This window comes from Chamaea fasciata, unplaced genomic scaffold (assembly GCF_029207755.1).
Source record: "Chamaea fasciata isolate MVZ Bird 193981 ecotype frontalis unplaced genomic scaffold, bChaFas1.0.hap1 SCAF_5, whole genome shotgun sequence".
NCBI classification, from domain to species: domain Eukaryota; kingdom Metazoa; phylum Chordata; class Aves; order Passeriformes; family Sylviidae; genus Chamaea; species Chamaea fasciata.
Genome location: NW_027094090.1, coordinates 72,452,560 through 72,467,453, shown reverse-complemented (window position 1 = coordinate 72,467,453; position 14,894 = coordinate 72,452,560). Strand labels below are relative to the sequence as shown.

Below are 14,894 nucleotides of genomic sequence, written 5' to 3'. Positions count from 1 at the left end.
AGCCATGAAAGGTATGCCATTTTTCCAGCATAGTGCATGTCTGCAACCATTTTGAAGAAAGAACGTTTTGAAGTACCTTGTGGAGGGGAAGATACAACCTCCCCGTTAGGCTTAAATTTTTCCTAGAAACTTCCTGCTGAATTCTAATTCTGTCAGGGCATCTGCACAGGGGAAGACATTCCTTTAAAACCATGTGCCCAAATCAGTGGTGTAAGACACAGTTTTAGCATCCTTCAGCCTGTGACTGTCACAGTATTATTCTTGATTCTCACTTTATATAGCAGAGTGGCTGTTGCATTTCAGAGGTTCAGATATCTAAACAATAATTACAATAAAACGTGATACCTTGAAGTCAGATTTTGTTCTTATACCTTTGAAAGCCAAACAGATTTAGAATTGTTGAATCAGATTGTCATTGCTTCAATAAAAGTAGAATTTAAAATGTTCCCTTGGAGCTCACAGTGGAAAGCCCAGCAGAGTATTTATAAACCAGATAGAAGTAGAGCATATCTTGCCTGTTTGCATCTTGTTACTTGGCTGTAGTGATGCATCAATATGGAGAGCAAACACAGGCTGGGGCAAAGAAGTAAGATAAGAAAAAAGCAACACTCTACAATTAATTTGATACTTTGATGTACAGAACATGTTCCTGATAAAGCTTTAAAACTACTTATGCTTAATATACATGAAATTTAGTGATAACTTAGATGGTGATGTATGCATTGCAAGGGACAGACAAGTCTACCTTTTAAGCAGTGGCACGTCGTGAATCCTTTATTTTTTTAACTGCATTTAACCTTTTTTTTTTTTTTTTTTTTTTTTTTTGCTTTCTTGCCAAAAAATATGAAGGTACTACAGCAGAATGCTGTAGTGGGACAAATAGACCACTGTGTAGAATGTTGCATGTTTTCTGTGCATGGATGTGCACTCTAGGCAGAAAGCTTAATCTAAATAATCATGTTTTCCGTGGTTTAACTTTCAGTTTTAATGTAACAGAGAAGTTTGTCTCTGGGGTGGGAAGAACCTTCTAGATCACAGAGGTTTCAAATGGAAACTTCTTTTTGGTAATTTCTTCCCACTCTTGTCCTAGGATATGGTTCACCATATGGTCTCCATGACATCTTAAACTTATTCTTAGTTGTTTCAGTCAGAATTTCTTGTAGAAAATCTCTGTGAGCATCACTGGAAGTATATTTTCTGTGACTAAATTCAACAGATCTATCTGCCAATCAATCAGCCAAAGCAAAATCCAGGGAATATGACCATGACCATGGTGTGGGGAAGGGTTCATGTGGCCTCTCACAATGAAGAGTGAATTTCCTCTTAAAAAAAAAAAAAAAATAAAAAAAAAATGCAGTGTCCTTTTTACTGATGATATTTATTTTCTTTCTGTACGTTCCTTTAGTCCTTACCATTTTCTAACCTTCATACACTCAAACGGTGTTTTCTCTAGAAGCCCTCAAAGGAATGAAAAAATCAGACAGAAAGTCCTGCTTACCTTATCTGTAAGCTAAAACTATGCACCTTAATCATTTTTCTAGTAGGCTCTTCTCTCTTCCTGTCTAATTGTTTTTAAAATACTTAAATAACCTCACAAAACTTCCCTGTCTATTCTTTTAAACATTTCTTCCATACTTTCTCTCCTGGCCCGATTGCATCCATCAATGACATGATATCCTTTGCTACTCAAAGGGTTTTTTGTTTACAGTCGTTATCTTCATTCCAATGGGTTTGACAGTTCAGCTTTCCTTGATTCTGCCAGACCTTATAGCACACATAACATGGACTAAAGTTTTTCTTATTTGAAAATGCAACAGAACTTAAAATATGAAGGGAAATGCAGAAATAAGTGGCATGATATAAGCCTCTGCCTCAAAAGAAAGCCTGTGAAAGGCTACATTGTTCTCCTCAGAGATCATCACGTGCCAGAAAATGTATAGAACTGAGCAGTTTCACTTACCTGACCAAACTATTCCAGCAAAGGGCTACTTGAGGCAGCACAATAAAATTTGAATAATAAAACTGTTAAAAATGAAATGCACATCTATTTCTCATTTAGAGTCAGCTCACCACTGGCAGATGCTAAAATCTCAAGAGAATTTCACAGATCCACAGGACACCTCAGCAGTGCTTAGTTTTCTGTTTGAATCTGATTTAGCTGAAAGGTACAGCTAGACAAATAGCCCCCAACTGGCTATCTGTATGAAAAGAATCAAAGACTGAAAGTTGTCCTTATTTCTAAACCAGTTTGAAATCCATGCTCATCCAGCTCAAAATTCAACTTTTACAAAAACACTTTAAAGTCTCAAGGGAGATCTAATAATCTCCTTAGAAGTTAAAAAGTGGGTGGCTGTCAATCACTGGCATCATGCAGAGAGGGAAGAACAAAATTGCAAAAAGGGTGTTGAGTTTAAACAGGTGAGAGTTTAATGAGAGGAAAACAATTTCATAACTTATGGCGAATCCAAATTGTGAGGCAAGCTGTGAAGGGGACATTTGGAGTCCTCCATAGGGTGACCTGTAACAGACGACTAAACCCAACAACTATATGGTTTACATATTGTTTATATTTTGGTAGAGCCTGTGATGTTTCTGATGTGTATAAACCTGGAACAAATATGTAAGAAGCCGTGATCTCTGTTGTGGAGTACTCACTGCCTTAGGAGAGAACAAGTAAATTGGCCAAAATAAGAAAGCTGCAAGATTTTGCAGTGCAGCCAGGCAAAAAAAATTGGGGAACAATTGGGTTCTAGTCACAGAGACTAGAACCCCACAACATAGTGGTTGTATTCAATGAAGTATTTATTGACCAATAGGGCTTTTGTTGAGGGGGGAAAAAAACAAGCCAAAAAACAACTATAGGTGAGTACAAACCTAAACCTGGATGACAATCACCATTTTGAAACCATGCAATAAAAGAATCTTACAGCATTGTTAAAAGATTTCATTTTAAGCTGGAGTTTTTAGCTAAATTCTCAGATGTCTTGGTGATAACCATAAAGCCGCTAAGAAGAGGAGTCCTTGAAGGTCCTGCCTCTCTGAAGCCATAGTCAGAGGCCACATGTCAGGAATTCTGTCAGTTCAAATCCTTCAAAAATTGATCTGGTGAAGACAGGCTGTGTTACAGATGAGCTCCTCTTTCTGAGGAATGTCCCCTTAAAGACTGGAATATTGAATTTGTTGTGAAAGAGTTGTCTGGCTTCTTCTCCGCTTTCAGAGTTTTCAGCATGTGTAAATAAATAATTGCATATTCATTGCAGCAAGCCCTGGAAATCAGCTCTCCTCTAATATCCAAACTATAGAGTTCTTTTTCTTAGGCCTGAAGTGATTTCTCTTGCATTGAATTAGAGTCAAAAAATCAATTAATTTTGTCCTCTAATCAAGACTAATTTATGGATTACTAAAATCAGATTTGATGCAACTCAAACATTTGCAAGATTATTCACTGGAAAAAAAAAACAAAAAAACCCTTCCAGCCCTAATTAAGTAGCAGACTACAAGATGGCATAGTTTCCAGGCATGTGAAGGCATATTTTATTCAGATCTGCTTCTAAATCTAAACTCTTTCATTGCCTTCTAGCAAATAAACTGGTGTATGCAAGAGTGAATAGCATAAGCACCATGTAATGCTAGTGGAGCTCATAAGAGTTTGCTGTAACTCCAGTGTTTCTGAGGACGTTAAATGTTTGCTCAAACACGAACATAAGGGGGAAAACAAATAGAAATAAATTTTTTGCCTGTGTTCAATATTTAAATACAAATTCAATATTGTACTTGTACCTGTGGCCCTGAACAACACTGAAATTCAAAAAAAAAAAAAAAAAAGCAATGGCTATTACATCCACGGAATAACAAATTGTCAGGTAGTTAAAAAAATATGTTAATTGCCCATTCTGTTCAAAAGACTGCACTGAGCCTCATGCTGACCTCAAGATTTACAAGCTGAAGGAAACAGTTTAGTCACCAAGACCAGCAAATTACCAAAATCTCATTCAAAAAGAATGACAAGAGCCGTGTTTCCTGAAGCAAACTACCCTGCAGATATTTCACCACAGTGCCTGTCATTGCCCTAATCACATCTCCTGGCACAGATTCTGGTAACTTAGACATAGCCCTGGTTTTGACTTACATCAAATCAATTCTAAATAAATCAAATGTTAGCAGCTGAATTTTCTGGAAAGTTTGGAAATAAAATAATTTTCTCATTCTTTGTCTAGTTGGAAAAAAAAATCAGTTTCTCTCCTCATAGCATTGCGTTCAGATCTTGGCTGCTGGTAAGGACAAGCTGTAACTAATAACATTTTTCTGTTTGGCCTTGTGCCTGTGTAGAGAGTATTTCACTGTTCAGTAGCCTGTTGAACTAGGCAAGAAGGGGAAGGGAAGGTCTCATTTCCATGTTATCTGCACATGCTTGGCACACAACCCTTTGGAGCAATTGCATAGTTAGAAAATAGGATTATATGGGAGGGATTTTTTTTTTTTTTTTAATAAATAGTCCCCCTTCAAATATGTTTTGTTCTGAATAGCTATGTGAATATTAAAGTAACAACTTCTCATTCCTAATAGGTTGCCTAGAGTAAATAAGTAAAAAAATGAGCCTCGCAAAAGATCTAATTTGTGCTTAGGATGATAATTTATTTATAATGCATTCCTCCTCTCCCCATCGAGGCCCTCTTGGCATTATGCAAAGAATTATAAACCATATTAGAAACATCATTAAATATGTGCCATAACACACAAACAAAATAGTTAAATCAGACCTGAGTCACATTGCTAAAGGGTGTTGGAAAGTGTTACAGGTTGCAGCTGTTTGCAGCCTCGAAAACCATTTTTTTCAAGTCCAACTTTCCAACTTTTTTTAAAAATCAAAATACCCTCATTTTTATTAGATGGCCTCTTTTTAATTCAGTGATCAAAGTGTACATGCTGTTCTGCTTCAGCTGGTTTTATTGAACTTAGAAGCTCAAGATTGAAGCAGCAGGTGCCATTATACTGCTGAGCACTTAACTTTACAATTTCTTCTCTTTTTATCTTGATAACAACAAGTGGTCATTGCTGCAAATATGGTACTGCCTCCTCTCTTTCACTTCGGATTTTTATTTCTATATTATTGGCAAAAGGTGCTGGGTGGGAAGGTGGAAAGAGAGCAGTTTTGTGCTGAGCTCTTGAAGCAGTGACACTGCTGGCCTGTGGTATCTCCTGCCATGCACGAAGGGTCAGATTTCAAAGGACTTTCCTCAGGGTGAAATGACAGGATAACCCTTGTCCTTCAGTCATCTCTTTTTGTGTGTGTGCCTAGACTGCCAAATCAGAGATGCCTCCCAAGAGCCTAACAGCCATATCAGTTCAGAGGGAAGGGATTCACTGCTTTTTTGTGGGCAGGTGCTCGCCCTCAGGGAACTGGATCAAAGCCCACCATCCCTTCTGAACAATACCCAGTTGACTGTGGTGCTGTTTGAAGACGTTTCTAACCCTTAGGCAGGGATGACCCTTCTTGCACCCCTGGTAACTGAAAGGTCTCCACCAACATTTCCACTTTGCTTCAGGAGAAGACAGAAAACGTCCCTGGGATGGCAATGGGCAACGTGCAAGTGCTGACACACAAATAAGTTGACACCACGTGGCACCCGTACATGGAAAAGCACATCTGTTCCTTTCCTTGTTAAAGCAGAACAGCAGAAAATCGGCCAAATTTGAACCAATCTGGGCAACTTCTGTGTACACGAAATTCTCTGTGTATAAAACTGTGGAATCACTAAGGTTGAAAACTCTGAGATCATCATGTCCAAATTTAATGATTAACGTCACAATTGCAAAATCTGAAAAGGGGGAAATTATTTTTCTATTTTTCAAAAGAAGTCCTTAAACGAATATCTTTTGGCTTTCAAATGTTAAAAGAGACACTGTATACTTTCTGTCCTTTATTCTCAGAAGAGAGAAAATGTTCTGTTAAGAGTCAGTTTTGATCAATCAGGTTAAATCAAAATTTCATTCTCTTTCAAAGAAAAAATGTTCTTACCATCTATATAATCCAGCCTTCTATTTCTGCATTAGCCCTGCTGCCACACCGTGTTTTCCTCTTTTATCATTTTTATGATGAGAGCTACATCACAAAATCTATACCAGGCTACAGCCATCCTGGTTTCAGCCAGAATTAGTCGAGAATATAGCTTATGCTGAGTTCTCAAATGTTTTCTCATCTAAAATGTCTGTTTCACTGACTTGGAGCCTTTCTGGGGAAGATGTTCATGTTTTTAGCAAATTTCACATAATAAAATCCTAAAAGTATCCAACCCTTGTTTTCAATTTCAAAATTGGTTTTGTTTAAAAACCATTTTTGATTGTGTTATGAGAGAAAAAAAGAGCTGAATTGGGAATAAATTATCTGAAATGAACCCTTTATATATGGGAAATTTCAAGCTTTTGTGTTGTTGCTTGGAACAAATGAATTCTTCAGGTGACTATTAAATGTTCACATGGCTTAGAAATTTTCTACTTCAGGTAAGAAAGAGCAGCAAGAGATCTGAAATTTGCTTCAGATGCTGGGAAATTACAATATGTGTTAGTTCGAATTCAAAAAGATATTTGAAAATAAAGTTTTTGGGCCTCTCCCCCCCCCCCCCCCCCCCGCTGTGTGGCACTGTAACAGTAAATCCAATTAAGTCATCTCTGGTGTGTTTCTTGTTAAAATAAAGAAAATTAATCAAATTTTTTTCCCTTGTTCCATTTTGAGAGAAAATCAGTTTTTCTAACATCTTATACCAGTGAGAGCTCAGGAGAGTTGCAGTGGTCTGGTAGCTCTTAATGATAGCTATTTGTTTTGCTCTAGTTTTCCAGATCAAGATATTCGTGGGGCAGCAGTCCAACAAATAGAAAATGTGTCCAGTGATGAATTATTAGAATACCTCCCACAGCTGGTTCAGGTAAGGAGGAAATTGATAGCCAAGGAAGTCTTCTGTCCAGATCAATAACTTCATTAAATACTTTTGATGCTTTCATCTTGGTTAAGACGTTTTAAGAGGACCAAATAAGTCTTGTCAACTAATGCAATGAGTGCATTAAAAACAGGACTGAGGGAGAGACTGCCTCCAGCATAGGAGAATGGAATTGTTTTGGCATTCTGGTTGAGCTTTCATATATAGCACATGAAGATATTTTCAAGTAACAAAGAAAAGTAAAAAGTGAATCTAAACAAGAGAAGTCCTGCACAGGTGACAAGGGCTTCATTGCAGCCAAGGAGGGAAAAGTCTTGCCACAAATCACTGGGTTTTTAATACCACATATACTGAGAAAACCCCTGTCAACACAGAGTAAAGTGGACATTTGGGTGTGGAATTGTCTCTTTAGAGATGTACATTTCATTTAACTGGAAATGAACATTTTGCAAGCTTTAGCATCACTACTTCCAAAGCACTAGGTGATTGAATAGGTCCTGTGTTGGGGCTGAGCAGGAATTTTGAAAGTTTTACCCCTTTACTTTGTAACTCTGTGCATATGGATGACCCACTATCCACACTGTAGAGTTTCTCAGGGTTTCTTTCTGTGTTTGTGATATCTGCTTATCTAGATTGATATCTCTATATGCATCTATGAATATATTCATGTAATCCACTACTGTGAGGCAGCAGAACCTTCACAGCTTTACAGCACTCACAAACTGCTGTGACCTTTCACCTTCCACAGCTTGTGTTCTAAAATAAGTTTATTTTCCAAAACAGATAATCAGATTAAAAAATTAAATATAGAAGTGATAGTTTTAAGTGGGGGAAGACAAGCTGCATGTTTACGTGCATGTTAATCAGGGTGAATCACAGAAACAGGGTGGTGTCTGTCTGTCTTACAGGTGGTGGCAGATCTTTGTGAACTGAAGTTTCTCTGCTCATTGCATTGCCAGAGCAAACTCCATGTGTCTGATTTGTTCTGGCTCCTTTCTGCTTAGTTTTGTTGTAAAGGAAAGACACTAAAGCCAACATAAAATTAATTTTTTTGTTACAATTTTTTTTCTATTAAGGTGCTCAAGTTTGAGTGGAGTCTTGAAAGCCCTCTGGTGAAACTCCTGCTGAGTCGTTCTCTTCAGAGCATCCAAGTAGCCCATCAGCTCTACTGGTAAGACCAGTTGCCATTGCTGCCACAGTCATTCTCTGTCACAGTGAAATTTATCCATGATTCCAGTGGTGACAAACCCTCTTTTGGTTTGAAACAACAGTAAAAAAATAAGTTTGGTTCCTTCCCTTTCAGCACTGGGTATGGGTAACTTGTATAAAAGACCCACTTATCTCTGTCTTCATCCTGCCCCTTGGGCAGGAGGAGGAGGAGGAAGTTCTTCTCCCTTAAGATACCATTTGTTTTTCCAGCATTCTTTTGTTTGAGCCAAAAATTACAAGCATTGGTTCACTTTCAAAGGAGGTTAGCTCTTTTGTGATTTCCTTGACCTCTCCTGAATTTGTCAGAATTCTCATGTGTGTCAAAATGTATGTCTATCCCATTTTTATATCAGTCTGACTTGTGATGGTAGAGTTCCAACAGTTCCTTTGCATGATTATGGAGATGTACCAGGCCTGGCAGAAATTGCCATTCTCCACCTACCTCTACAATATAAGGGGTCCTCTTATTGTCTTACTGAATTTTTCTGTTTGTTGTGCTGTAACCTCAAGGCTCTCTGAGTAAGAATGTGGCTTTATGATGTTTCAACATCTGCCATGTGATTTGAAAATCAAACTCTTGTGTATTTTCTTTTTTTTTTTTTTTCCATCTTTAGCGATGATGGATGAACTGAGCTTTCATTTACAGTTCAGCTGATTCAGATCCCTTAAACCAAAGCTTTCCTCCCTACAAAGGAAAGAAAACAATTTGAAATGTAGTCATTTGGTTGATGAAGTGTGGGGTCGGGAAGAGCATAAATAATACTTTCATACCTGCATGGTCTCTGGAAGTGTTAGTGTAATAAAACAGAATTATTAATGTGTTTGTTTTACTGAAATGAGTAGGATAATGTGCTTAATGAGCATGTCATTCAAATAAAGAGGAACCACATATAGGGAGCCATTTTTCGACAGTGTCTGAAATACGCCTGAGACAATTTCTACTAATATTAAACTTAGTTACAATGTACATAAAATATCCAGTCTGCAGTTTTAAATATGCCCTAAGAGCTTGTAGTTTTCCTGTAAAATTAGAAAGTATGTCTAGGGGTCAATGGACAGGGGAACATCATTAGTTTGTCTGTGTTTTTTTTGACTCCTCTCTTCTTCTCAGAAGAAAAATGGCTGTCTGCAGTCTTCTTCCTCTTTACTTTCCAGAGTAAACCCCTATTTTCCCCCAAATTTTGCTCAAGATTTTGCTCATAATTTAATCTTGGGTGATAAAGAGCAGTTATTCCATCCTGAATATATATGTTTTTTTGGCACAGTGCATTTTAAAGTGACAAAATAAGATTATTTTATATACAGCTTAATGTATAGGGTAACTACATCCACATCGAGTAGGTTATTTCTCAAGGCCCACTGTATTCTCTGCCTTTCTGCTGGTAGTAGCCCCATTCAGTCTCTTCTATTTATGTGTTTAGTTAATATGTTTCAAGCTAAACTGACAACATAAATGTGGCAAAAGTCTCTTAAAATTTGGTGCTTGTATTCATCATCTACACATAGGGCTTTTTTGGTGACTCTGCTCCACCATGTTCTTCAGCAGCAAACTGTTTTCTACTTAACATTCCAATTAATGTAATTACTCATATTCCTGCTCCTGTATTTAAAAAGGCAGTTTCCCAAGTCATAAATTCTACTTACAAATTTTTGTGGCTTTCTTTAATAAAGTCTTAAATAATTAAGAAAAATTTCCTTCCCAAATTGAATTTCAGTCATTATAGAAGTAAGAAAAAGCAGAGGTTTTCTTCCACTTATTTCTAAAGTGACTTTTAAAAGAAGTTCAATGATTTAATAATGCAGGGAGCACATGTGTGTGTGTACACTCAGACAACTTCTTTTAAGAAATGTGATTAGGTTACATTTTATTGTGTAGTGTCACCTTCTGTTTCATTACCAAATCAGCTATCAAGAAGCAAGGGCTGGTAAAAAACCCCAAAAAACCAAACTTTAGTAACAAGTTTTTATATTTCTTTTTAATTGTAATGGATGACATTACAATAAAAATACTGTTAAATAATACAAAAATATGCACACTGTACCTGCCCAAAATAAAACTTGGAAAAGAAGGCTAATGCAATATAGAAAATGGGTGAACTGGTTTCTGAGGAAAAAATTCAACTGATTTGAATTTCCATGTTTTCCAATACTATTGTAAATTTACAAATTACTAGGAAAGGCTGTGACTGTCAACACTATAACTTATTTTAATGGCAGATACTGTTTATAATAAGATGTCAGTTATTTCAAATTGGTTCAATTTCCCTGCAGGTCAGAGATAAGCATCTACCCAACAATGGTATGCCATCTCACCCTGTTTTTAATATTAATGTTGGAAAGCAAATTGTTAATTTCTTTTCATCAAGCAGTGATAAGTTTGTCTGAAGAGTTTATTTAAAAATTATGGGTCAGTAACTGGCAAAGGTGGACAGTACAGAGAGAATATTCATTCTTGGGACATGTCTTCAGCTGTTGTCAGTCAGGATAGCTTCAGTCTGTTCTTTGCTTGTATCTGGCGCACATTTGTTCCATTAATTCTGCTATTGGGAATGAGAGGGATCTTACACCCAGTTTGAATGTTTGCAGTATTTCTTATCATTTGTGTCTTTTCCCTTCTCTAAATTCTTGAGGAATCTGGACCATCTGTACCCATCAGAGTTTTACTTCCTCATTGGTACTTCTGAATGCCCTTCCCTTCCCAAGGAGACTAAAATTTGCCCATGCATACTGTGCCAGCACAGGACTCGTGTACCCCTTAAATCCCATTTTAGTCTTATTTCACGACTTGCTTACATCCTTGAGACATGGAGAATTATTCCACTACCTTCCAGACATTCTCTCTGCTGCTAGTCCCACCAGAGTTCTTGGGAGGCAAGAAGGCTGGAGCAAGTTTCCCCATTCCCTGGAGCCGTGGTGACAGGTTTTTAAACTGGTTTTAGCAAAGCACTAAAAGTTGCTTGAGGGGAAAAAAACCTGCTGAGCCCTTTCGGGCCCTTCTGCTCTCTGAAAGCTGCTGTTTACCTCCTTGCTACTTGATGTTTTGCGCACAGGTGGGTTTTTGCCAGCTTTTGTGCCGGAGCTTTAATCCACCTGGCATCCTGCCAGCAGGTTTCCCTCTTGCCTGAGCGTTTTTTGGCTTTTAGCTGCTGTCACCTGTGGCAACTGCAGCACGGAACAGGAACAGCTGGCTGGGGCAGCAGGTGGCCAGGGGAATGTTTCACAGATGGTTGCCTTCCACAGGAAGATTGAATAACAGGGGAAAACTCGGTGTCCTCCAGGATTTGTGGCAGCTGCTTGAAGGTGGTGCTAAGGAACAGGTTCCATCTTCATGGAGGAGTGGGAGCGTTTGTAAATTCTGTCAGAGTGAGAGAATCTGGTTTGCTTAGCTCAAGAAGAAGAAAAAGTCAGGTGAAAAGCTTGCTGAAGGCAAAATGTCCTTTGGTAGCTTGTCTTCTAAGACACTTATACTTTGGAGAACTTCCCCATTTTGGGGGGTTTTTGAGCCACGGGTTGACTGACAAGCGTAAAGGGAGTAGTCTTCTATCTTTTCCGAGTTCACATCTTGTAGAAAAGTAAGAATGTGAGATTAAAAAGGGGACTTGGTGGAGTCCAGCACACTGGAAACAGTGTGAATCAGGCTATTGATTTCATGGCTAGAACTTTTTTTTTTTATTATTTTTCCTACATATACAGAAAAAGAACTATAAGAAGCAAAAAGAACACAACAATATAAAAAAGTTTTAAAAGACCCCAGTTACATTTTCTCCTCTTGGGAGGTTTGCACCTCAACACCTTCTTCTCCAAAATCATTACCACTGTTTCATTCAGAAATCCAGCTTTGGAACAATTGCTTCATATTTTCTGAAAGGAAATATATTTTTAACTGTCAAAACTGGTCTATGTTAACCCTAATTTACTTAGAGAGTTCAAAAGAAGGAATAAATCAAAAGGATACTCATTTGTCCAACACTCTAAATTATCTGAACATTAAACAGATGACCATCCTCCAGATCTTTTTCTTCCTGAATTATCGTTTCTCTGACAGTCAGAAGTTATCGAGTCTGCTAATTATTAAATGAACTTCCTGAATAGCTGTGCAGAGCAGGCTGAAAACCCCAGGCCATTAAAATGACATGAATGTAAACACAAAAGATGCCTGTTCTTGTTTTCTCGTTAATTTGGTCCTTCTTACAGAGCACAATTATAAAACATTTGTTCATGTGTGCAACTTTAAACCTGTAGAGGAACATCCAGTCCATGTTTGACTCAACTAAGTGGTGATTGGGAATTTCATTGGAATTCAGAATACTTGATGTGATCGTTATGTTTTGGACTGCAGAGAACCTCAACCATAGATCGCACCTTGGGATTCTAGTTCTGAAAGCATAATTCTTGTTTATGTAAAGCAAATCATTTGGAGACCTTTATTTTTCTCTAGTTCTTTATGGGTCTGGTAAATAACACCATTAGAGCATTATTTGTGTGAGATAATGATTCAGCCAACTTCTGTGCTAAGTGCTTCATTATTAGCTGTGTGGGCCTTGGGTTATTGCCTTGTACAACAGACAGATAATTATTTTACTTCCTAATTTACAAACTTTCCATTTTCTCAGACTCCAGTTTTAGAAAAAAGGTGATGTCAAATGAAATAAAAAAATTGTTGTGAAGAAGTAACAACTGCTGGGTTTGACCTTCAGTAGTCACAGACTTAGTAAGAAAATGGTATATTTAAATCAACAAAACCATATCTTATATTTGTTTAAAATAATTTTGATTTTAAGAAAAAAAAACTTTAGTATTTTAGAGTCACTTTTTGCTGTCTCTAAAGACAGAGGAGTGAACTGGCCTTGACGTCATCTGGAATTGATAAAAGGAGGTACTAGCTGGAGGTCTAGGGGATTGTGGGGCAAGACCACATTTTAAACTTTCAAAATTCTAACAAAAAGGTAAATGAAAATAAATTCCAAAGAATTAAAAACTGAAATTGGAAACACGACTGGGAAAGGTTAACAAAGAATCTAAGTATGACATTTTAACATTTATAATATAAAGAGGGAGTTAGTTTTCCCACACTGTTAAAAATTAAAGCTTTTTAAAAAAATATGCTTAAAAATTTATAAAGCACAAAGTTATGCCTTTTTGTAATTTAGCAAATATGAGAAAATCTGGTGAGTCACAGACAAAGGGCATAAATAACATAGTTGTGTGTATGTCTGTTTTTAATTATTTTAATGATTCTTAGTAGAGTGAATGTGTTCCTGAACGTTGAGAAATCTAGGAATGTTGGGTGTTTTTCCAAATCCTGTGCAAGCACAAAAGGGAAGAGGTGAGGTACCCTGGTGATCATATATCAATGTGAGGATGGAGTGAAGCATAATTAATTTTATTGGTGCAGGCAAATATCCAGCTGCACTAAATAAGTTACTAAACACAGAGATAACTCTGTGTATCCCACCTTTGGAACAAAGGAAATTCCATGCCAAAAGTCATATTCAAGGAGGATTAATGTTGTCAAGTGAAGCATGAAAAGTCTGTAAATGCCAGTTATTAGTGCATGTTATCATAATGAAAAAACACATCACTGTGTATGTGTACAAGTAAACCTACTTAGAACTGCAAAGAGAAACTGGAGAAGGGGACAGAGTTCTGAAAAACTTTCATTCTTTTGGCTGTTTCATGATTTATAAGGTAGCGCTAAGGAAAAGTTTTTCACTACATTGTTTTTCCAAACACAGCTTGTCTGATTTATTTTGCATTTGGCTCCTTTTACAGTTAAAAATTCTGGAGCTGAAAAATCTGGTTTTTCAGCTGTGCCAGAAAACTCCCCACAAGCTTCAAGTTCTATCTGTCCTAACCCCTCCGATAATGTATCTGAACATGAAAGATGGTTTTGCCTTTTGGATCTGCTCTGTGGAAGGATTGCACAGAGCCTTGTGGTAGTCTCTAGTCTCTGATGCTGGGATGTGATGGGCTGGAGTGACTCCCCCTGTGCAGCTGAGAAGTTCTGGGTAAGCAGTGAAGGATTCAGAGGAGGGTTCTGTGCAGGTGTCACACGCAGCTTTCATCTGTGTCTTTTTCTTTTCTTTTCTTTTCTTTTCTTTTCTTTTCTTTTCTTTTCTTTTCTTTTCTTTTCTTTTCTTTTCTTTTCTTTTCTTTTCTTTTCTTTTCTTTTCTTTTCTTTTCTTTTCTTTTCTTTTCTTTTTTCTTTTCTTTTCTTTTCTTTTCTTTTCTTTTCTTTTTCCCATTAAAAATATTTTATTGTTGCTTCTTTCGAAAACAAAACAGGGAGTCAAAATCTTTCCTGATAGATGCCTCCTGAAATCTTTGCTTGTCCCAGAGGGACATTTGGAGATGTAAACTAGAGTAGTAATAAGTCAGGAAAATTTGTGCGAAAATGGTCATCTAGCTCTGTCACTTCCCATGGGTAATTTTCAGTCATGAATCTGAAGGGTGTGGAATTATTTTGATTCTTTTTATATTGTGAAAAAGCTACTAGAAAAAAGATGCCTGAAACTAATCCTAGAAGCAGCTTCTTTCCACGGAAATTTTCTTTAGGCTAGGCCGATGCTGAGTGGCCAACTTCAATAGTCTGAGACGTCCAGATCATAAATAACATAGCTGCAATTTAAGGACAATGCAAATTTCCCAGAGCAGATTATAATGATTTTGGAGGGACAAAGCATCAGTTGGAAAGTGATCAGCATGGAGACAATCTCCTGTGGATCTCACTGAGCAGCTGGTGTTGTGTTT

General features: G+C 37.3%; 1 protein-coding gene across 1 annotated transcript in view; it reads left to right on the top strand.

The window, feature by feature from the left end:
- The window catches only part of PIK3C2G (phosphatidylinositol-4-phosphate 3-kinase catalytic subunit type 2 gamma), a 192,514-nt gene that overhangs the window by 79,825 nt on the left and 97,795 nt on the right, over window positions 1–14,894 (top strand). Inside the window, exons 17-18 of the mRNA XM_066184438.1 lie at window positions 6,830–6,923; window positions 8,012–8,106. Of these exons, the coding sequence (XP_066040535.1) occupies window positions 6,830–6,923; window positions 8,012–8,106 (189 nt within the window). The remainder of the gene's footprint in view (window positions 1–6,829; window positions 6,924–8,011; window positions 8,107–14,894) is intronic.